At 40.2% G+C, this 23,154-nt stretch overlaps 1 protein-coding gene across 7 annotated transcripts in view; it reads left to right on the top strand.

The window, feature by feature from the left end:
• The first annotated feature begins 5,103 nt into the window (after positions 1 to 5,103).
• The window catches only part of LOC119722074 (SAM and SH3 domain-containing protein 1-like), a 56,876-nt gene continuing 38,825 nt past the window's right edge, over positions 5,104 to 23,154 (top strand). For 2 of the 7 annotated variants that reach the window (XM_038192081.1, XM_038192084.1), the window contains exons 1-2: positions 17,397 to 17,643; positions 23,032 to 23,075. In XM_038192081.1, the coding sequence (XP_038048009.1) occupies positions 17,495 to 17,643; positions 23,032 to 23,075 (193 nt within the window). In that variant the 5' untranslated portion in view covers positions 17,397 to 17,494. Of the gene's footprint in view, positions 5,165 to 10,660; positions 11,671 to 17,396; positions 17,644 to 19,457; positions 19,701 to 23,031; positions 23,076 to 23,154 lie in introns of those variants that run through there. The other 5 variants (XM_038192080.1, XM_038192082.1, XM_038192085.1 and 2 more) reach the window with 4 other exon arrangements.

Genomic DNA, 23,154 nt, shown 5'->3' on the forward strand with positions numbered 1-23,154 from the left:
GTTGCCCGCAGGCACACTTTTTTTATGTGCATTAGCAATGGAATCCAGCTATGAGACCCAGAAAATTGTCCATATATGTTTTCTCTGTTTTCTCAAAATGTGAAGTATCCACTGAGCTAATATTTCAACAGGTTAGTTGTTATGCATCTTACATTATTAAGGTTTTGAAAAATTTTGTTGCTTCAAATGAAAAACATGCACAAAAATGAAACGATGCTACATTCTTTTAAAGGTAGAGAATAGCATTTGTCAGTTGTGCATTTTGTTTGTTTGAAGCAACAAAAGTGCTCAAAATCTAAAGAAGAGTGCTTAACAATTAACCTGATGAAATTTTAACTCGGCGAATGCTGTATGTTCCGAGAAGATCACTATCTAGGATCTGGATTTCAATTGAAATGTTGCCGAGTCATGTTTTGAATTGCGCCCGAATTCAGCATCTGGGACACGTTCTCATTCAGCCGATTGCACCTACGTGATGTCGCCTGCTGAACTGACGAATAACAGCAACCGCGCATGCATCCCGTCAACACTTGCGCGCACCCATTCAAGGCTTAAAAACAAAATTTCCAAAACTGTGTCTTTAGATGCATCGTTGGAAATGGCCTTCTGTTATTGTTTTCTTCAGAATGACAGCATGCCAGCAAGAATAATTTCACAGGGAGTTTAGTGTCATTACTATCTTTAAACCAATTATGCTTTTCAACAATAATTTCGTCAGTTACTTTTTGGATAGCTGCAAATGATGTACTCTACCTTTAAGTCTTTGTTTTCTTCCTTTTTTTAAAGTAAAGTTTGGCAAACCGGCGAGGGATTTGCAAGATGTCTGCTGCAGGCATCTTGATCTCTCTCCACGACACAAACTGTTACCATCCCACCTGCACGTCCAACTTCCAACCGGCATTAAGTGATTTCTACAAGTGGTACACCGATCCCTTGGAATCTGTTTTATTCAGGTCACCGAGTCCGGCTGACCTACTTATCCTTTTCTATCCACCATCTTCTTTCACCTGTCCTCAATTTTGTGAATCCTTTTGGATATTCCTGTGATACTTTGACTTCTGATCATGTAGCAGAGGAAGCAAGTTGTTGCTATGTCAGCGACTCTTTTACTGTGATTTTTGTTGTTGTTGAAAGAATGCGTGCCCTAGGACAAAGGAAATTGTAAAAATCATGCTCTCATTTCTTTAGTGTTTTTGTGAGGATGGGATCAATTTTGGAAGCATTTCCATCTACTTTATTTATTTTGTCTTTGATCTCTAGTTTCTTTGTTTGTTTTACCTTTATTTCTCAATTTTGCTTTTGCTTCTTTGCTTTTTCGCTCTGCTTCTTCATGTCATCATTTCTTTATTTCTGTGAGAGGGGCACCTAGGGTTGAGTGACCAGAACATCTCCTGCCCCCTTTTAGAGTCGCTAGTCTCTTTGAGGAGTCTTCAGTCATCTTGTGAATTGATCATCACTCATTGCTGTCCACTTTCTGATTACCGAGGTTCGAATTCCTCCTAGAGCACCATGATGTAGATTTTTAAAACTCTGGCAGGAGCTTCTACACATGTCACCTGCTGGTCTGCCTGTCTGTCTGTCCCGAAAATTGACCAAAAGTATGGTGTTCCATATGTGCCATCAGCGCCGCATTGTTCGGCGTCGCAGTTTTCAGCTCTGGCGGGGATCATTTTGATCGATTTCATGCAAGACTTTCATGCAAGACTTCTTGCAACTTGGCCAGAGCTTATTGCGCACTTGCACTTGTTATTATTTCAGTCCCTACTTGATCACGAGGAATTTCCCCAACATCTTCAGTTGGCATTTCTTCCATTGTCTGCACCTGAAGGATCTTTTGTGACAGAAACTTGTTGATAAGCTCCCCCCCCCCCCCCACTGGCCCCTTGTTCATTATCTTGAACAAATGAATGAATGATTCACTGAGCATTCGTACTTCAAACTCCAATATTCACCATGTTTTTCTGTCTGATTTGGCTTCTATTGTTTCATCCCTATTTCCCCCGGTCCCAAATCTCATCTCAAATGTTTTCCACCTTCCTTTCCCCCCTTCCTCCATCATCCATTGAAACCTCATCCCCGCCTCCCCACATCTTTGTCTCAATTTCCAGTTTCCATCATCTCGCTGTGTCTTCTTCATCTTTCCCCTCTGCTCTCTGCCTGTCTCACCCTTCCATTTTGTGTCCCCAACTCCGGCTCGGCTAATATTGACATCAATTTGGCGCTTGTTTCCCACGGCACTCCATGCGCCGTTTGGCAACACATATACACACCGCGGCCGTGTTTGGCTACCCTCTTGCGAGACGATACGCTGGCTCCTGATCAAATAGAACTCACTCTCTCCCTCTTAAGCCCCCTGTGCACTGTTCCCCCCATGTTAGGGTATCAGGTTGCTCTGATCTGAACCATATGCCAGGGAGCCACCACACCACGATGCGATCGAAGTAGACACAGATTTTGCTGTTTGTCCGACGTGCCCCGTATGTATACAAAAAGCCGCCGCAACCGTCCGACGGTAACTCCGCCGGGTCCCCGATGTAACAATGAAAGGTGTTTGAAGACGTGCACGCTCATCAGAAATTCCAAATTACCCTCAATGCCTCGGTAATGTTTACCCCAAAAAAACTGGAGAAAGCTCCAAAAGAAATCTGGTACAAAGCCCTCCCTCGCCCACCCGCGTTGGGACATCGCGTGTACTTTACGCAGGGAAAACCAGCGTCCCCTGGTTCCGCGGCTTAGCACCGGAGAATTACAATCGCGGAATATTTACGCAGATTTTTGTTTGGGGTGCATTTGTTGGGAGGGAGAAAAAAAGGACGGTGGTGTTTGATTTTGAACGATGGCGTGATAAGGGTCCATATTGCATCGGGATTTCATTAGATAGGGATCGCTGTGCTGTAATACTAGGCTAATAATTTAGACTGGAAGAACTAGAACTTGTAAATAAGATATTTTCTCCTAAAAAGAAAAAAAGAAAGAAAAAAACTGGGGCAGTTGAAACCAAGTTTCTTAACACAAGGAATGATGAATAAAACAGTCTGGGTTATCAGCTTGCTGAGAGAGAAGTCATGACGGTTTTTGCAAACGACAAAAGTGCATATTCAAGTTGTTTTGTTTGTGATCTTTTTTTCATGTAGCAACTTCGAATCAGGAAGAAATCTTTCAAAGCAGCAAACTAGGGGAGGTGTCTTCTGCAGAGTCGGTTTTGTCCTTGCCTTTTTGTTACAAAAAAAGGCCTGAAAATATTTTAAAATTGAGTAACTTTCCAAAATCTTCTGTAAAAAAATCCCTGAAAATTTCTTGAGCACCTGGTCTGTAAAAATCCATTTTTTTCTCACAGATTGTATTTGTTTCTTGATACATTTATTCTCAGTCTATCACAATGACTAGTTGTGTTGTTCTCAGAGTTGTCCGTTTCAAAACAGGAAATCTTCTTTTACCTGTAAAATAACAGCTCGAAAAGTAACCGTTAACAGTTCCTTATTTCTGACCAAGTGATCGACTGCTCAGGAACCTTTTTTATAAAGTACCTTATTATTTTAACATTTTAAGACAGTTACTCTGCACACTCATTGTTGAGAAATTCGCCGGACAATAAATTGTAACAAAATCACACAAATTGTACGCATCACAACCAAAGGAGTTTTTATATACAAACCAACATAGAGGATGTTTCCCTAACTCCCCGTCCATTACTCTCACACACAATTTTCCCCCCAAAATATTAAATTTCATCTGATTCCAACCACAATATTAGATTTGCAAGAAAAATACAGTGAATCCCGGAACGCTTTTCAAACTGAATTTCCTCTTGAATTTGTCGCCTTCCTGCATAAGACCACATTGTTGCCCGGGCTGACGCTGTGCGGCCTCGCAATTCCTAAGAGGAGGGGTCATTAAAAGAGGCTGTATGGAACTGCCAATGCGAATTTCTCCTGGGATCGTCCACGTCCTACCTTCCCTAACAACGGGCCCCTGGGCCCCTCTGCGAGATTTCTCTGTATTTTTTTCTTCCCTCCGAATGCTGAGATACACCGTTGGCATGAGATGTGTCCGTGCAGTCATGCGTGCGTCTAGCAGGCGAGCTGTGCGCTCAAGCATAATTGTCCAAGCTACCAGAGTGACATTTAACTGTCGTCTTTGAATATGGATTTGACATCAGATTATCAATATTTCTCTTTCCTGCTTGGATATGTCATTTGATTTCTTCCGTCATTTTCAAGGAACGGGTCAGATAAATTAGGCCATGTGGCAGAGTCCTTACATTTTTCTTAGAATTGTCCCATCTTCACATATTATTCATCCACTGGAGCAATTTAGCTGATGCTTCTTGACAAGTTTACTGCACCTAGAATTTCCCATATTATGTTCTGTTTCATTAAGACATAATTATATTTGAATAAACAGTTTCGAAAATCATCAGGTTTTGGAATGGAGTTTAAATTTGTTCAGAACAAGTACATGGAGAATTAGAAGGTGTAGAATTTGCTTTACAACTTTACCTGACATTCATAAATACCTAAGACAGTTTACCTATTCCTATTGGTCGAGAGCCTGTCACGTGGGTGGTTTTAAACCACCGATGAAACGCTGCTGCATTCTGCACCACATTGCTCTCTACGCTCCGTGTGCGCACCAATTCCCATATAAGGAGATTTTAGCACTACGCGCGTGGCATAACATGACCAGAGGAGTGTTTCACAAAACATGAAGTAAAATCGTTGGAATTTTGTCAATTTTCGACTTATTTAGGTTTTTGATTGAAAAGGTATTTATGAATTGGAATAAATATGTGCGCGGATAGTGTCCCTCGCCTTGGGCTCAGGCCATTATCGGCAATCAGGCCCCCAGCCGGTTTTAAACATACCTGTTTAAAACTGGCCAAGCACATATTCATTCCCTTAGTAAAATCGCTGAGATCCAGTGATAAGCAGTATGGATTGTGAATTGCCATTAAATTTACTTGTACATGTACATGTATTGGCAGTTTCATAGCATTTTCCCATTCACTAGTTCTGGCCCATTAAAAAGTTCCCAAATCTTTGTTGACAAGTATATTTCAATGTTAACTTTTGTGCCGTTTCTTTTCTACATTTCTGCAGGATTCTGGACGCAGCCAGCATAGTGGGTCCTCCCTTACAAGCACTGGCAGTGATAGCTCTTCTGGGTGAGTACAAGCAATGTACATGTATCATTACCCCCATGGGCCTTATTCACGAGTCGGCCATATTTGATTGAGAGTAAGGTAAAATCTTGATTTTTGGAACTTGTGTAGAGAAATGAAAGCAAGTAAATCACTAATTAATTCCAGTCTGCTTCATAAATAGTTTAAAATTTGTAATTAAACGTTCCCTAATGTTTAAAGCCAGATTTAAAACAAAAAGACAGTAAAATAAGGCTGCATTGTGCCTGCATAAATAGTCTGGTGCCATTCAATTCAACAGTTAACAATTAATGAAATACATTCAGGGAACTCGACAAAAATGGCCAACTCGTGAATAAGGCCCACTAGTGTGCTTGTAATAAACCTTTTCTCACATTGCCCTCATTATTATGATACGACTCTATGCTCTGGATGGTGCTTTATAATTTCAGTATGTGTAGTGGAATCCGGCGACCAGACTTAGAAGCTTTTACTGCGGTGGTGTCACGCTCACGCACATGCTGCACGCGTTCTTAAAGACAAGGCGCATGCATATTTGGGTATTCCTATTGGTGGAAGGAGCCCGGAGTGCGTGTGTACCACCTGAGCGCGACTCTCACGAGCCTGGTGCCACATCAGAAAATGGCTGCCGCCGGGTTTGTCTATAGGCGTGCACAGTTGTGGTAAAATATCTTGCCTGTGGACACAGGCGCCTCATTTATTTGGCTTGCTCTAATTCCCATTCTGAGGAACTTCACTTTATTTACTGCAAAATAAAGCATTTTAAAAAACAACTTATTTTACCATCCCCAAAGTAGTGAAGCCCTCATTCAGTTATGCAGCAGAAAAAAACAGGTGGGAGTACACAATAAGCTCTGGCCGTGTTGCAAGAAGTCTTGCATGAAAGTCTTGCATGAAATCGATCAAAATGATCCCTGCCAGAGCCGAAAAATGCAACGCCGAAAAATGCAACGCCGATGGCACATATGGAACACCATACTTTTGGTCAATTTTCGGGACAGACAGACAGACCGACCGACCGACCACCAAGTGACATGTGTAGAAGCTTCTGCCAGAGCTTAAAAATTCTTCATGGAAGGTGACGGTTTTGTGTTTGGTGTTAAGTTAAATGTTGCTAATTTGTAAAAAAAAAAAAAAAAAAAAAAACAGTTTGGAATCACAAGAGGGCGCTCTTTAATGTGGCTAGGTTTCTGTGCTGAATGCATTCAGTGCTGATGTAATACCTGCCTATTGAATTGCAATGTGTGGGATGGGTGACTAGCAATGTTTGTACAAGCTATGCAGGAACGATTTGAGAGAAAAAAGTCAGGAATGGAAACTGAAACAAAGCTAGAATTTTTTCAGAGTTACATGTATAAATATTTTATCGAAACGTTTCAGATTGTTCTTCTCTGAATAATTAGGTCAAGAGTTTCCTTCGATATGTCAGGGTTTTGTGATTTTATTCCTTACTTTTTAAAGGTTTGTTTCTCCAAAAACACATTTTCAAACTTGATACCTATCCAAACTTTAAATTGAAATCAACAATAAGGCATTTATACTCATGTTTTTTTCAATCAATCCTTCAAATTAATAATTTTGTTACTTTATAGATAGTGTTATCTCCTATGAGTTGCATGTAATTTTCTTTTTTTTTTGGTAACAGAAGCTGGATTAAACCCAACAAAGATTAAATTACTCATAAAACCTCCTGCTAAACCTAAAAGAATAACAATTTTTAGTGCTGTCAGAATAGCAAAAGATCGGCTTAAAACTGAATCGAAATTAGGCATGCTTGTAACTGATATTACCGGGTAACATATGAAAAATTTATTTCTAAAACGCGACATATCCATTTGAAAAAGTTGAAAAGTTTGCACGGTTCTAAAACTTAAAAGAATAAACACAGTATAACAGGTGTTTCTAAATTTCATTTTTTGCTTTATTGTATTCTTAAGTAGCATTAAAGTATATAACAGCCGTCGAAATTGCTTTTGGGCAGCCAGAAGAGAGCTGGATTCTAAAAGGGAACAAAATGGTGTATATCGCGTTTTGGAAATAAAGTAAAGAAAGGTAAAGGGAGATGAACCTGTGTTCACAGGAATGGAGTCCCAACTCTCTTTCGAAGCAATTGGACCAGACTTGAGTTTTTGAAATGCTGCTGTGGGGGGATCACCTCACCTCCTCCACAGCGAGTCTGTTGCCTTCCCAGCATTGAATAATGCTGGTACCCGTTGAGCTCTTCAAATTAATTTTGAAAAACATAAAATAAAAAAAAACTTGTTTGTCAGCTGGACAGTAGCCTGCTGCTAGCCATACAATACCTTTAGAATAATAAAAAAATCTTACATATAGTTATGAAAGGTTTTTATAATTAGTGAGCTTGGTTGCAAGGTGTACCGGTAGGCAAATATTGAAAGCAAAACTTGCTTTAAAAGATTGGCCTCGTGGGAGCAGACAAGCTGAATTTCCCAAGTCAATCTTTTTGTTGAAAAGGGATATATTGAAGAGTCGCTTTAATGCAGATGTGCGTCCCTTGATAGAGTCCCGCACAATGAGTCTCTCAAAATAGCTTATCTGTGAAAGGATGTCTTCTCACTCACTCGGTATCAACTTTTCAGCGAGCTTATATCCCAGGAAATTTAAAACGACTGTTGGTCAGTGATGTTTGCTGCTACAAGTGTGAGGACCCTGTAGTGACATTTACATGTTTCTTTCTTTTCTTGATAGTGCCGTACCTGAAAATAGAAGTGGTTCTATTCTTCCTGCCAAAGAGCTTTGATCCATGGAAGTGGTTTGAGAAAGCTGGATTTAAAGGGAATATACATCATTTGCTTTTGCTGTAATTTTCAGAAATGGATGGAATTGGGGGGTGGAAATATATAGCAAATATAGTTACACTGACTTTTTTGAGGTTTTGGGTTCGAAAATGCTATAAAAACCAAGAAAACAATCATTTTCCTGTAGTCTGGTTCCCTGACTCCATATAAGAAGAAACAGAGCAGTTTTACATACATTGGGGAATTGTAAGGTCAGGGAACCAGTCTAGCTGGCTTGTACCCGTTCATAGGTGTGTAATCGATTGCAAACAAGTGCGATGGTCAATTGGGGCCAGTATTTGAAAAAAAGCCAGTTTTTTCCAACGCTGATCGGCCGATCAGCGTTGGAAATTGATACAAAAATAGCACTTTTCTTGAAAATGACAGTATACCAGGTGCCATGATTTTACAGGATGCTTTACACTGTCATTCACTAACAGTCCAGCAAGGTATTTCAAAATGATTTGGTAGTTTTATTTTTGATGTTTGCAAATGTTGTATTTTCCCTTTAAGAAGTTGGGGTTTAAAAACGTGGTCTATCCAACTGTTCTCTCTTTTTTTCTTTTTCTTTTTTAAATCAGAGTCCCTATATATACAACATTCTTAATTATAAAAAAAAAAAACCAGCACATTATTTCAACTTTAGTTAAACTTTAAAGAGAAACAAAAGAACCATTAAATTTAAAATGGCGGAGCTCTCACTTCTTAAAGGGAATATATACAACATTTGCAAACATCAAAAACAACACTACCAAATAATTATGAAATACCATAGTGGACTGTTAGTGACTGACGGTCTAAGGCATCCTGTAAAATCATGGCACCTGGTATGCTGTCTTTTTCAAGAAAAGTGGTATTTTTGTATCAATTTCCAACGCTGGTCAGCTGACCAGCATTGGAAAAAACTTGCTTTTTTCAAATACTGCCCCCGATTTACCATATTTAGTTAGTTGGTATTTTATTTGCATTCAGTTACACACCCATGGACAGGTACAAGCCAGCTAGACTGGTTCCCTGACCTTACAATTCCCTGACGTCTATAAATTACTCTGTTTTATCTTAAGTGGGGTCAGGGAACCAGACTACAGGAACATGATTGTTTTTCTAGGTTTTTTTCAGCATCTGCAAACACAAAACTTCAAACTAGTCAGTGTAACAATGTTTGCTATAAAATGCCAACCCCAAAATGAATCAATTTCTGAAAATTACACAAAAGCAAATGTTGTACATTACCATTAAAGCTATTCCATCATTTGCAGCTATCCGAAAAGTAACTGGCGTAATTATTGTTGAAAAGCATACTTGGTTGAAAGATAGTAAGGGGACTAAACTCCCTGTGAAATTATTCCTTCTGGCAAGCTGTCATTTTGAAGTAATCAACGAAAGAAGGCCTTTTCAATGGTGCGTCTTAAGACGCACCGTTGGAAATTTCCATTAGTAGTTCGGTTTTTTTTATTGGGCGAAGCACGTGCAAGCATTGACACAACGCACACGCGCACGGTTGCTATCTTTGTATTCTATATCTATGAATTCGTCGGATGGTGCGCGACATAGCGTAGCTGCAATCGGCTCAGTGAGAATGTGTCTCGGACGCTGAATTCAGGCCCGATTCAAAACATGATTCAGCAACTTTTGATTTGAAATTGAGATCCTAGAATGCTGTTTTTCTCGGAATATACAGCTGAAGCTGAGCTGAAACTTCCTCAGGTTAGTTGTTCAGCACCCTTCTTTAGATTTTGAGCACTATTGTTGCTTCAAACGAACAAAATGCACAAATTACAAATGATGGACTATATCTTTAAGTCCTGCAAGATGTATTTTAAGAAACTTATAAAGAAAAAGAGAGATATATTTGTTTAACCATGGAGGAATAAGTTTCCTCCATGGTCTAACATGTAAAATATGAAACCAAAATTCTGTCAGAACCAATGTCAACAGTGGTACAGTTTCATTGTTTGTTGTGATCGTTTTGACTCGAACACATTGCGAAAGAGCAAGTACAGAATGCGAAGATTTGTACTTTGAACCAGGTTTTGGACCCATGCCAAGAGCGATCAAAGTGCTTTTTGTGGGGTACATGTACTGTCCAGGATTCGGTACTTCCCTGAAAAATCCACATCTACTTGAACGAGCGAGTCTACTTGAGTAACTTTCCAACTCAGTCACGAAGTAACCTTTTCTGTTCTCAAATTTACTCAGAAGGATTTTTGTGTGTGTTGACATTTCAGGCCCGTTCCCTGATCCCAGACTTGGGGGGGGGGTCCCTGATCCCAGACTGGGGGAGGAGGGGGTCTTCAAATGCCAAAGTGGAACTTTATATATAGTAAGCGTGGAGCATGAAGCCTTTATGCTGGAGCGGGTCCCGGAAATTTGTGGATTCTAGATGCTCTGTGGTGCAATCTGAGGCATTTTCGGGCCACTTTCCCCTAAATTTTTGAATCAAACTTACTTGTGTTTACAACTTGAAGGCAAGATTTTTAGGGGGTGGGAGGTGGGTCATCATAAGTAGAAATCTTGTTTTTGGAATTTTTTTTTTAATGTGTGAGCGGAACTCATCACTGTGCACGGGTCTGCATACATAAGAGTGACAAATGGATCCAGAGTTTTGATGCGAAATGCATTGTACTTGTGTGCCCTTTTCGCAGTGGTACAATCTGGTATGGTCCATGGATTCAGTCTGTTTCCCATCTGGCATATCCTGAGCTCTCTATAACATCCTATAAGCGCTGAAGGTCAGATTCCTATAAATAAAAAAATGACACTCAACATTAAAAAGAAGTTTGAGATTTAGCATTTATGCAATGATTAATGGGACTTGAAGCTTGAAAGTTAAAAATTGTCAAAAGTTTTTAAGAGTGATCGCTTCCATCATCGGCCCCCTCAAATCTGCAAAACTTTCCGTGGAAATGATAAAATACACCGGAGAATATGCTGGCGGTCCCAAAACCCTTCTCACTAAAAATAACTAGATAAACTTCCTGGCTAAAGGCGGAACATAATTTGTCATTTGGATCTGAGCCATATGAATGTTGCATCACGTTCATTCAGATCATGGTGTTATGGAGTCAACGTGTGTATCCTGAGAGTGAACTGTCTGGTGTCCGCAGGAATTTCTTTGGCCTCAAAGCCCAAAGAGTGGTAGGAATAAAGTGAGTGGGCGTCTGTGTAGCAGAGCATGTCCAAATTTCTTTGGAATTGTTTTGACAGTGTTGAACTCCCGACTCAAACACAGGGTTTAGCAACATACTAACAGGATATGGTGACTGGCACGCAGAAGTCACCAAAGTATTCAAGCACTGTGCAATCCGCCAACAGGCATGGTGAGCACTTGTTGTAAAGTTTCGGGACATGCAGCCAGGCTTGTCAAAATCCCTGATTGACTTTGAGTTCAGGATGGGTGCGTGGACACGATTTGGAACTTTTCCAGCTCTGTGAAATACCCCGGCAAAACTTGGGATGACTGTTCATGGCCAGAGAAGACTCTACAAAAGTGATACTTGAGGGTGCCGTCTTTATATTTGTGTGTATAGCGAGATTTGCAGCATTTGCATGTGAACTAGCCCATGCAGTATCAAGTGAGCTAGGGTGACTGCAAAGTTTTGTGTCGTCGTTGGATGAGTTGTTCGGCTTGAATCGGAAAATGTCGGGCGTACGTAGAAAACTGAGGAAATGGCGGGAAAAAGAAGCAGAGAAAAAGGCTGATAAACACGGGTGAGAGAATTACACTGTAATTTCCATAATATGTGAGAACTGCATTGTAATTTACATACTGTGTTATATTTATTTGTATTGTTTCTGTGGTACATCTTTGTTGTTGTTGTCCAATGTATTCATTTGTATCACCTATTGACTTTTTCCATAATTCCTGCCTTTCATTTTTGGCTACTTTTACTCATCCGTTTCTCCGTTGAATTTATTACTGTCAGAGATGCCAACCATTACTCTTTTGGAGTAATTATTAGGATTTTGAGGCATGTTACTACTCTTGAAAATTCCAGCTGTCCTATACGCCAACATTGTGGTTACTCTGAAAAGTACTGTGGTTACTCTTAAACTTGACTGTTGTCCTATGTATTTACATTAGCATTACTCTTTGCAGGAAGAATCATTACTATTTTGTAGTCTGCAAAGTTGGCATCTCTGTTACTATTATTATTATTAATTTTTTTTTTTAATACAATAATGTATCCATTCGACTCTAGTCTAATGGTTTCCTTTTTATAGGCGGGGCAAAGACGATTAAAAAGGGGGGGGGGGTTATATCAGCTTCCATTGCAAAGTGTACAATTTCTAAATTGTTTCTGCCCCTTTAAATTTTTTCCCACTATCGTCTTGCACGAACTGCATTTAATTAATATATCATTGATCCGTTGCTCATGTAATTCGGAGTCCGGGGCAATCATTGCGCGGAGACTGCTTGTCTGGAGTTAATCTACTTCTAACCTAACGAAATTGTTTATGTGCAGGCCCAAAAAAAAATGCTTATATTAAGTCAGCTATCCACAATCCTCCCCCATTGTTTATTCATGCAAGGGGCTTAGGCCGCAACACATAAACGCCATTAGAAAATTACTTGAATGAAATCTGCATCTGTGGATACGTACGTACGTGTGAACATGAACCCTTCGGCCATAAGGTTCCAGACCAGTAAATAAACTTCCATTGACCCCAATGATAAATGCTCCCACTTCAGAAATTCAGGAAAAATACTCACAACTCTCCAAGGTGTTCGAGACACACATCAAATTAAAGCTTATTTCATCATCTTTCATTTTCTTTTCAATTTACGGGGGGTCAACTGATGACTTTTAGGAGAAATGTCCATCCGAAGATGATCACCCCTTAAAATAGTCCTAAAGCCCATCGCCATTTTAAAAAACGATGCCTACACTCCATTGCAAAATAGAGCGCTTTTAGGGCCCCAATTTCATCCAAATTGAACGGAAAGTACAAGCTCACAGTCCTGTGCACGGCTTCCACCCATATTGTTTACAAACCCTCCTGTTCATGGTTCATGCGCAAATACTGAAGATTTTGAGGGCATGCAAATCGTGATTTGGCCAGCGTAGGCAATTTCGGACCGATTTACTGGTCTGCAACCATAAGTGCATGTACATGTGCCTGGGAGGGGAAGGGGGTGGATGGAGGGGGTGGGGTTACTGGGGTAGGGGGAGGTAAGGTGCAAACAGTAATCATCTAAACAACTTAAAAAGAATTACAGTTAACAAAGATTGCTACAAGTTCTCACTCTACCTATACACCATACCGGAATGGAATCGTCTACCAGCTGACATGAAATACCGTAAGATGGGGTATGTTGGGTCAGTAGGGTAACTTTGGTCAGCACCTATATTTTGTTAGGCCAAAAAAAAAATATTCGGTCTCTGATCAGCGCGCGCGACTATTTTAATCATGCGCGTCAACCTTTTTTTTCTTCAAATTAACACGGAAGCTACAACAATTTTTGTACCAAGGAGCACCAAGGAATGGGGAAATTGCACCAAGGCAAATGATAAAGGGCATCAAGGCAAATTATGGAGGACACCAATGTATAATGAGGACACAAAAAAGCAAAATAGTACCCACCTTGTCTATACAATAAAAGCTTGAAAAAAAAAAAAAGCCACCAAAAAAACAAAAACAAAACCACTTCGCCTCATCAATTCCGGAACTTTGGTCTGACCAGAGACCGACTATTTTTTTTTTGCCTTACATGTACATGTGAATATAAATCTCTGTGAAACAAGATTTCTTTAGAAAATTTTATATGATTAGTGTAAGAAAATGCCACTGGAGAGTTCAATGCACTTGTGGATTTGAAGTGGCTAATTATGTTAGGTCAAATTTCAAGAGGTCAAAGGTCAGAGGTCAAGGAACAAGAAGGTCTAAGGTCAAATGGCATTAAGGAAGCCTTTGAAAAACAGTGTGTTTTTTTTAGGAATCTGGGGTCAAATGTTCATTTCATTTATCTAGTTTTCACCTGGAAGGAAACAATTTTAAAAATGTGGGAACCCCCTTCCCCTACTCTGACACCCCAAAACAATTATGACAATTAGTGGTTATTATATTCGCCTGTAAACAGAATTCAGTCAGATCAAGCTGTGTTACGTGGGTACATGCATTTCTACACTGTTGTGAAATACAGTGTTGATGATCGTCGGATTCGAACAGCCCCCTACTGAAAGTATGGTACAATTAAGCCCCCACCCACCCACCCACCCATCCACCCACCCACCCACCCACCCATCCACCCACCTATTGATTTTACGGAGGCCAAGTGTCGGGAGAAAAAAACCTGTCTAAATTTCAGCATTTTGTTTGCTTATAAACCCGCCTCCTGCAAATATTCCTGGATCCGACCCTGCAAACTCTTCAAAATCTATTTCCTCTTCACTGGAACTATGTTACAGACACTTTCCACTACTAGTCTTTCTCTTTGTGCTTGCCGTAATCCGTAGTGGTGGATTCTTTACATTGATTCGTATGAAACATTCCATCACATAATTTTTGTAAGTGCTGACAAATGTCCTTTCTTTGTGTACCAGGTACCACGCACGTGCAGAATATGTCTGGAACTCACGTTCACAAAAGTTGAAGTCTGGTTAAGGTTCACGACTATTGACTTTTTTCAAATGTTCGATCAAGTCCAGGTTTTGGGTAATCAAATACTACATTTTTCAAAACTAACCAGCCCTTTTCACGATGACACGATTTCGAAACAGCAAGATTTATTATCAAAATTACAAAAATACTTTTTGTCAACAAAAGCTCTTAAAATTCTCTTTGTATTTCCGTTAGTGGTGGCAAGTCAATTGTATGATAATGAAAGTCATACCCTCCCACCCGCGTCCCACTCAATCTAGTGAAGGGATTGAGTATTGAGTGGGACGTTTCCTGTCAACGTTTCTGTCATTCCTGTGCCAACTGGAAGGCTTGTGGTTAGTCTTTCTGAGATTTTGTTGGGATTTATGCAATCGAATGATGACAAACGTAGCAAGCACCACACAAGTGGGCAATTAGTAAGATTTTTTTTTGGGGGGGGGGGGCCCTTTTGGAAAGATCTACATGTAAATGCCTGCAGTACGAAACATGGAATATGATGTCTTTACCCTGGCTCATACTCAGCGCGAAAGTGAACACGCACGCGCATTTGTACGTCAAGGCAAGTCTTCGCACAGGTTAAAAAGGGAATATACAACATTTGCAAACATCAGAAAACAAAACTACCAAGTTTTTACGAAATACCTTACTAGGATGTTGGTAAATGACAGTCCAAAGCATCCTGTAAAATTATGGCACCTGGTGTGAAGTCATTTTCAAATAAAAATGGTATTTCTGTATACATTTTCCGACCACCGTTGGAAAAACCTAACTATTTTTCAACTACTGCTCCAAATTTACTATTTTTTTTTCAGTCCAAATTTTGTTTGCTATTGGTTACATGTTCATGAACGGGTGCAGGTCATCTAGACTGGTACTCTTACCTAACAATTTTCCGGCATCTGTAAATTGATCCATTTTATCTTTAGTGGAGTCAGGGAACCAGACTACTTGGACATTTTTTGTTTTTCTTGGTTTTTCCAGCATTTTCGAACCCAAAACTTCAAACATGTCAGTGTAACAATATTTTATCTAGTATTATACTAACCCCTCATATAGTTCATTTCTGAAAATTACAGCAAAAACCAATGATGTACAAGTACATTCCCTTTAAGCCTGGTTCATACTCAGCTCGAAAGTGAACACACACGCGAATTTGTATGTCAGGGCAAGTCTTCGCACAGATTAAGCATAGCATCGCATCGCGCCACTAATTTCCAAAAGTTGAACCAGTGAATTTTGCAGTGAATGTTTTTTTTTGTGACGTCAAAGTTGCTTCGTATTTGCATTCGAGTGAAGAGTGAACCGGGCTTAAGCATGAAAACAGCATGTTTTGAATTGATAGTTTGGGAAGTTCCACAACAATGCAAATCATGTTAAGGAATTAGCTTCGTGACAATAAAGGTCAAGATATACTTACATGGAGAGGGGGAAACAACTGCTTGCAACTGTCCAGAATAAGGCACCTTTTTTTCTTTAGGAAAAGTGTAGCTGAACGGTTTGGAGGTCTAGACAATTGTTTGAGGGGGCTAAATTAGGAAAGTGTTTAAAAAGTGTGGAAGTTACATGTAAAAGAGCTGTAAAATGTTTAAAGTAGGCTGGGAATATCGTGCAAAGTACCATTTTTTTTAAAAACTGGACAACGTTTTGACAGATGTGTTCCTACATGTACTTTATTATGGGTTTGGGCTAGGCAGTCTTTTGTGGGCTTTGGGGGCACATATACACAGAATTTACTGTTCAGTAAAGCCTTCATTGTGCAATTTTTTTTGGGGGGGGGTCACAATAGACTGTGTTAAAGGGAATGTACAACATTTGCTTTTGCTGCAGTTTTCAGAAATAAATGGATTTGGAGGATTAGAATGTTATAACAAATATTGTTAAACTGACTTGTTTCACGTTTTGGGCTTGTAGGTGCTGGAAAAACCAAGATGACCAATCATGTTCTTGTAGTCTGGTTCCCTGACCCCACTTAATATTAACAGAGCAATTGATGGACTTTGGGGAATTGTAGGGTTAAAGAATCATTCCAGCAGACTTGTACCCCTTCATAGGTGTGTAATCAATTGCAAAGAAAATGCGAAATAACTAACTATGAAAACTAGAAGCAGTTTTTGAAAAAAGGCCAGGTTTTTCCAACGCTGGTCGGCCGACCATTGTTGGAAAAATACAGTTTTTCTTGAAAATGTCAGCACACCAGGAGCCACGATTTTACAGGATGCTTAAGACTGTCATTCCCTAACAATTCAGTAAGGTATTTTGTGATAATTTGATCATTTCTTTTTTTTTAATGTTTGCGAATGTTGTATCTTCCCTTAAACATCATTCTTTGCGCGCCGAATCTCTCAAAAAGAAAAATGACGTCAGGGAATGGGTGTAATTATAGATTGTGGAATAGGACCGGGAATACCCGAAACATCCCAGTTTCAAACTTATGTTTACAAACCAAGATCTGGATGAAGATAGCATGTTTTTGAAGCACCAAAGATCAAAAGGTGTCAATATTGAAGATCAGAAATTATTGTGCTTCATTTAATGGTGTAAAGTGATTATGTATTAATCATAGAATCTGTGGTACTCGAGTTGTTTGGACTTAAAAACAAACAAAACATCATTCAACGGCAGAATGGTCCAAAGTCCATGGTGATGTTGTTTTGAAAGCTCTCGACGCTGTTTCGTATTGCACTGATAACTCATTTGCAAATGTTCACTTCCTTCTTCGGTGGGGCAAGTCACGAAGTTGTGATTTTCATGCAGGCAGTGTCAAAAAGTTTCTTCCAAAAGTTCTTCCAATCAAAAGTTTCTGTGCTGGGTGGAATTTACAGAATTTGGAACAGTTGCCTTCATCGGAAAAGTTGACCTGCCCTTGTCAAGATTTCGGAACTTGGTCATTTTTGGAATCTGTTTGTCTGTTAGATTTTGATAACATCCTAGCATGGATGAGTTGTACTATATTCACGAGGAGGACAAAACTCCCCCCAGGAGGAGGTCTCTTCCCCATCACATCCACTTTGGTCGAGGAAAGTACGAGGTCTCGGAGCTTCCACAAAGAGCAACAACTTGGTATTCTGAGTCGAGCAATCAGTAAGTTGACAGAAACCTTTCAGTGACCGTCCGTGCCTCTGTGAGACACTGTCCTGGAAAGGCAGAATAGTATCAGAGACGGGACATAGTTGTTTTTAAGATTCAACACCGTTGCATGAAGACGTCTTTCCCAAAAATTGTGGTCTCTTTGAGATACCCTATCTCGGAAAAACTGCTTTCTAATCAAACCTTAAAAGGTATTTTTCCCTGATGCAGTTTTGTTGAAAGTTGTCCCAGTTGGATTTTCTGTGATAATTGTTATAAGGAAAACTAGGAATTGTGGATGGTCACTTTTAATAGGCATTTTGAAGGTACATGTAAGTCTCAAAATTTGGGGGAGATTTTAATAGTTTGGAGTGCTTTACTTGGAAAGAGGAACAGATCCGTGGTTGCAAGGAAAGGCGTGTGTGCACAGCTGTTGATGGGGGGGGAGGGTGTGTTACCTATATCATGTACTTGCTTATCTGAGACCAAATTTAGAAACCTTTACTGAGTTGTAACCATGCTCGCTCGCAGGTGGTACGGTGCACTCAGCGCTGCTTCGACCACATCATATGCGTGCCTCAAATTCAGAATGCGTACAACATGCATGAGAGCGTGTAATGGCGATCGCCGGATTGGTCGATACTGCTGCTGTTACGGCATTTGTTGTTTGTCTCGTGGAGTTTGGAAATGCGGCGACTGAATTTGACATTCGGTGTGCCGACTTCTCGATCATAGAGAGTGGTAGCCGCAGTGGTAGAAAATGTCAACAAATAAGGCTCGACCGTCACATGCCAACATCACTGGCTTGGTCCAAACTCTCACAATTTTTTGTTTTCCGCTGACTTTATTTGGAAGATATTCTTAGGCTTATTGGCTCAGGGCTCATGGCTTAACCAAATAACACAGACTGAAGTAGTGGTGGGAGAAAATGGAGATTCCAAAATCCGGTTATCCTAATTCTTTTCAAACCGAATGAAGGTTATCCGATTTTACCAGAAGCTCCCAAAAATGGATGTTTGGGGCGCCGCACACAGTGCCTTCCACAACATTTGATGTACATGTAGATTGTTTGCAGGACTCAGTGACCACTGGACCTTTTCAAACATACACAAAAAAATGGGTGGGAACTCGGTGACTGCGGTTGTAATCAGAGACCGTGGAGCAAATTGGGGGATTGTTCCAGATAGTTTCATTAGCTTGTGTCACAAAAATGGAAGACTTTGTCTTTTTGACGTTGGTTTCCAATATCCGGTTTCCAAAATCCAAACCGAATAGTGGAATTGAAACTGAATTTTAAAAAAATCCGGATTTGAATCGCACCACTAGACTGAAACAAACTTAAGTGCATACTTTCCCAGAAGTTGAATTTTATAGTCAGATATTAACCCCATTTACCCAAACAAAAAAGATCCACTCAGTCGTTCGTTTGTGAAGCAATTTGACCCTTGCACGTGACAGCTCAGACTCGATTGTCCCTTGCTCTATGATTGTCCCTTGCTCTATGATTTTCCAAACACTTTTTGTGTCTGATTTCACCCAGTTCTTTCTGTATCTAAAATCTACCCTATTCACTGAACCATGAAGGTACCCTGGACATTAGGTAACGTTGGAGCTGTTGGACCCACTTCACGTAACCCCCTCCCCCCTGAAAAAAAAGCCTCTTGTTCCCATAGTTAAAAGTGACCTTGCCCCGAATTCGTACTCTCACCTAGTATTACAAAAATCCACCATTCACTCTTTTTTGGCAGTGTCATTACTCTTTTAGATCTCCGTCTGTATGACGTAAGGGGAAGGACTCGTTGAGCTTAATAATGTGTATGCAGACCGGGTGTGTTGGAAAGTACCTGTGGAGTGTGTAAATACATGTCATTCACGAGTTGGCCCCCGGTCACCCTCACGACAATTCACGTAGACATTTCACGTGATATCAAAGTCCATGACGGAAACAAACCCTGAGCTTTTGGCTACGGTTCACTTATCCCTGATCATTAAGTTGAAATCTTCTGAGCGGAAGTTTGAGCCCTTAGACTTGCTAATTCTGTTCTCGGAAAGGAAGCGGTTGTTGGTTTTGGGTAAGTGAACTTTTGATTTACATTTGTCAGTTGTTGCGGATTTTGGTATTTCCCATGAAGTCATGGGACACATATAGCCTTTTTTGGGGGGCTCATGTTAGTTGTGTTTCTATTTCCTGATGCTCAAATCGTGGTTCTGTAAATACAGAGGACTGTTCTCTGGGTTGTTATTGTTAATCATACAGCTGCTAGGCAGAGATAATTGTTCAGAAGAATATTTTTGTTTCTTAAGTAGGGCTGTGCATCAGAACCGGGTACCCGAGTACCCAACCGCTGATGTCAGGAACTAGTTCCAGATTATGGAATCGAGAACCCGTAACCAAATTTACATACACTGTACTTAGTAACTTCTCAGACAATGAGAAATATATGATATTTTGAATATCATTTGTGGGAGAATTTTCAAAATGAAAAATCAGGTCACGTGGAAAAACAAAACAGATTTACGTTGACGACGCTTGCAATAATGCAATTTACCCTGTAAGCTACGTGTATTTACTGGTAGCTCACTGTACACACTTGTATCTTGCTGCATTGACACACCAATGCGGTAGTATTATCGTGCGGACCTTTATGAAAAATCTGTATAGAAACTTCCGCGATTTAGATTTTGGGGTTAGGGTTTCTTTAGCAGATACCCAGGTAGACATTTTTTTCGTTCAATCGGGTACCCCATTCATGTACTGCCTGTAAATACACACCATTATTGATCAAATATAAGCATGATTCTTCTCACTCACGCATGCAATCAGTCGTCCTCAAATCCAGTGTTGGTCCGTCGCGCCGATCTCCTGTGCCCAGCCAAGTCTTATTGCTTGGTTCAACATACTACGTTGGTCATCCCAGTCTGGAGCTCTGGGCCTTAACCTGCCGGAAGCTGGGATTGACCCTTCTAGGAGTCGTTAGCGATGCTGAGGGCCTTCTTGGCTCAGAATCCTTGCTCCTGGATGAAATTTCATTGAGCTCAGAAAAAATATTCCATAGAAATTCACAAAACAGCAGGTAATGCATCCCAAACAATGTACATGATTTTTTTGGCTGAAAACCAGTTTTTCCAGTTTCATGTGCATAGCAAATTTCTGTGCTTGAACTGTTGCATGAAATGGATAGCTGTTTTTGCCAGGTTTTCTGTTCTAAACAGACTTGTGTGCCGAGTAGGAAATGGGCCTTTTGTCTTAAGAAATGTTTAAGAACCTTTTTTTTGGGGGGGGGGATTTTACAAAGTACAGGAGCACTGCTTAAAACGATTTTCTTAGTTTCTTGTCTCGCTCCCTGAAAAAAGTTTCTAGAGAGTGAGAGAAGACAATTTTTCGTGAAATAAGATTTGTTTCTAATTTCAAGACAACCACTTTTAGCAGTCAGAATACCACTAGTACACACATAGATTAAGCCAGTTCCCTATCTCGATGAAGTAGTCCAGGTCAAAGGTCATTCGGAATAAAATCGCTGACATGATGATACGCAATATTACGCGAATGCTTATTCTGCTCGTAATTTCATGTGAGCGTCGTGCGACCACCTCCTTTCGATGAGCATTCGATAATCCCAAATGACCCACGAACCATACAATTTTGTGCAAGCGCAGTTGAAATATCAAACCGATTTATTTGTATGAAGATAGTGCCATGACAAAAATATTCACTAGTTTAGGTACTGGAACATGCTAAGCGTGAGCAGTGCATTTGTGCTACTATATTACAGATTTACCGCATACGATTACAAGTGACTTCATGCATTTATAAGTTTGTCCTTGGTTTTCATGCAAGAAGTAACTTTTAAAATGGCTGTACCCGAACTTGGCATTTGAAATGCTGTATTGTTACTGTGAACAAATGATTTAGAATTAAACAGGATTTTGTTAACCTGATGAATCCCTTAGGCCAAACCATGCATTTCTGAAGTGTATTGTTATGAGGTTTGCTGCTACATGTAGACAGCCTGACTTGTATTTTCATTTGGTCCTTGAATTTTGTTCCATCCAGTGATTTGTCTGTTAGTCATGCAAGACTGTTCATGACCTTTTTTGTTATCCTGGCCATCCAAAGTTTAAATTATCTGTAATATATTCTTTGAAAAGTAGTGGGTATATACCAGTACATGTATAGGGTTATTCAACACCCCCCCCCCCCACCCCGTAGCACACCAACATGTGTAGGCACAAAGAAATACAACTGAAAAATGTCCAAAAATTCCCCCTTCGCTGCCCACCTTTTCTGATGGCACCAGCCATCAAACCACAAAATCCATTGTGACGAGTCAAGGAACTATTCCAGTTTATGAACTCAGATCCTCTGGTAATTGCGATTTCCCCCTTTTTTTAGGCTTGAAAGCAGAACCAATCAAATGGAAACCATTGTTTGCATGAAATTTGTTTTGTTCAGGTTTTTTTTTCAAGTGAGGAGATTGATCCCTAGCTTTTAACGGTGTAAAAGTTTATGGCACCGTAATGGATGCCATACGTATGTGTATTTTAAGCGTTCTGACTTCCCGTTTCTTTGTTTAGGTGAACCGCATCAAGTTGTGTTTAGCTTTCAGGAGTCGTTTGCATTTAAGCGATCATGAGTCACTATAAATTCAAAGACATGAGAATCTGTAGTGTTTCTATCAGCAGATAAGAGTTTTATTTCCCCATGTACATTGTTGGCGGTCATTCGTACACGGTGTTAACATTTGCATTTAGTTTCTGGATGAAACTGTTGCATTTTTGGCTGTTTAATGTCTACAGGTGTTGGAAGTTGTGTCAATTTATGTGAAAATGTTAGCAACAGCCGTCAGGGTTTTTTGGTTTGTGTGTGCCAACTATGCCGTGTTTCAGGTGTACTGTCTTGGACAATAAGGATGTACTTGTAAAAACTAGTAGCGGCGGTTTTGGCCTCTGAAATGGAAAGCAGTTTGTCCCGACGAAAGTCACTTTCTGCCCCCGACTTACGCTCAGGGACCTTGCAACTACGATGGTAAGTACAGGTGCTATGTGTGTGACTCAACAAGTGACTTGTCAGGGGTTCTCATTTTTACGGCCAGGTCTGGCAACTAGGAACTACGGTTCCAGGTATTATCTAGCGGACCCCCAGCCGAGAGGATCATGTGATACATTTTGCAGTCCATGCAGAAAAACGACGATGTCATCTTTGGTATCTGAGATGGACAGTCACACAGGATCAAACCGTATACCTTGGCCCTTTCTGCTTCACCACCATATCACCCCAATCGCGAAACAAAGTTACAGAAAAGCATCCAGTTTTTAAAGTTGTTGCAGTGTCTATTATATTCGGTTGGATTTTGAAGAAAAAAAATTATTCAAAGGTTTTCCTCCGTTTCATTTTCCACACAGGCCGACGTCCCCGGATCATGCAATGAGCGGAAGCACAGATGGAGGTAAGGAATAAGAGCTTAATACTAAGAAATTTGCTTACTGCTTTGGTACATTTGCTGCTAAACATGTAGAGTGCAAGCA

The sequence above is a fragment of the Patiria miniata genome, unplaced genomic scaffold (genome assembly GCF_015706575.1).
Source record: "Patiria miniata isolate m_02_andy unplaced genomic scaffold, ASM1570657v1 HiC_scaffold_14, whole genome shotgun sequence".
NCBI classification, from domain to species: domain Eukaryota; kingdom Metazoa; phylum Echinodermata; class Asteroidea; order Valvatida; family Asterinidae; genus Patiria; species Patiria miniata.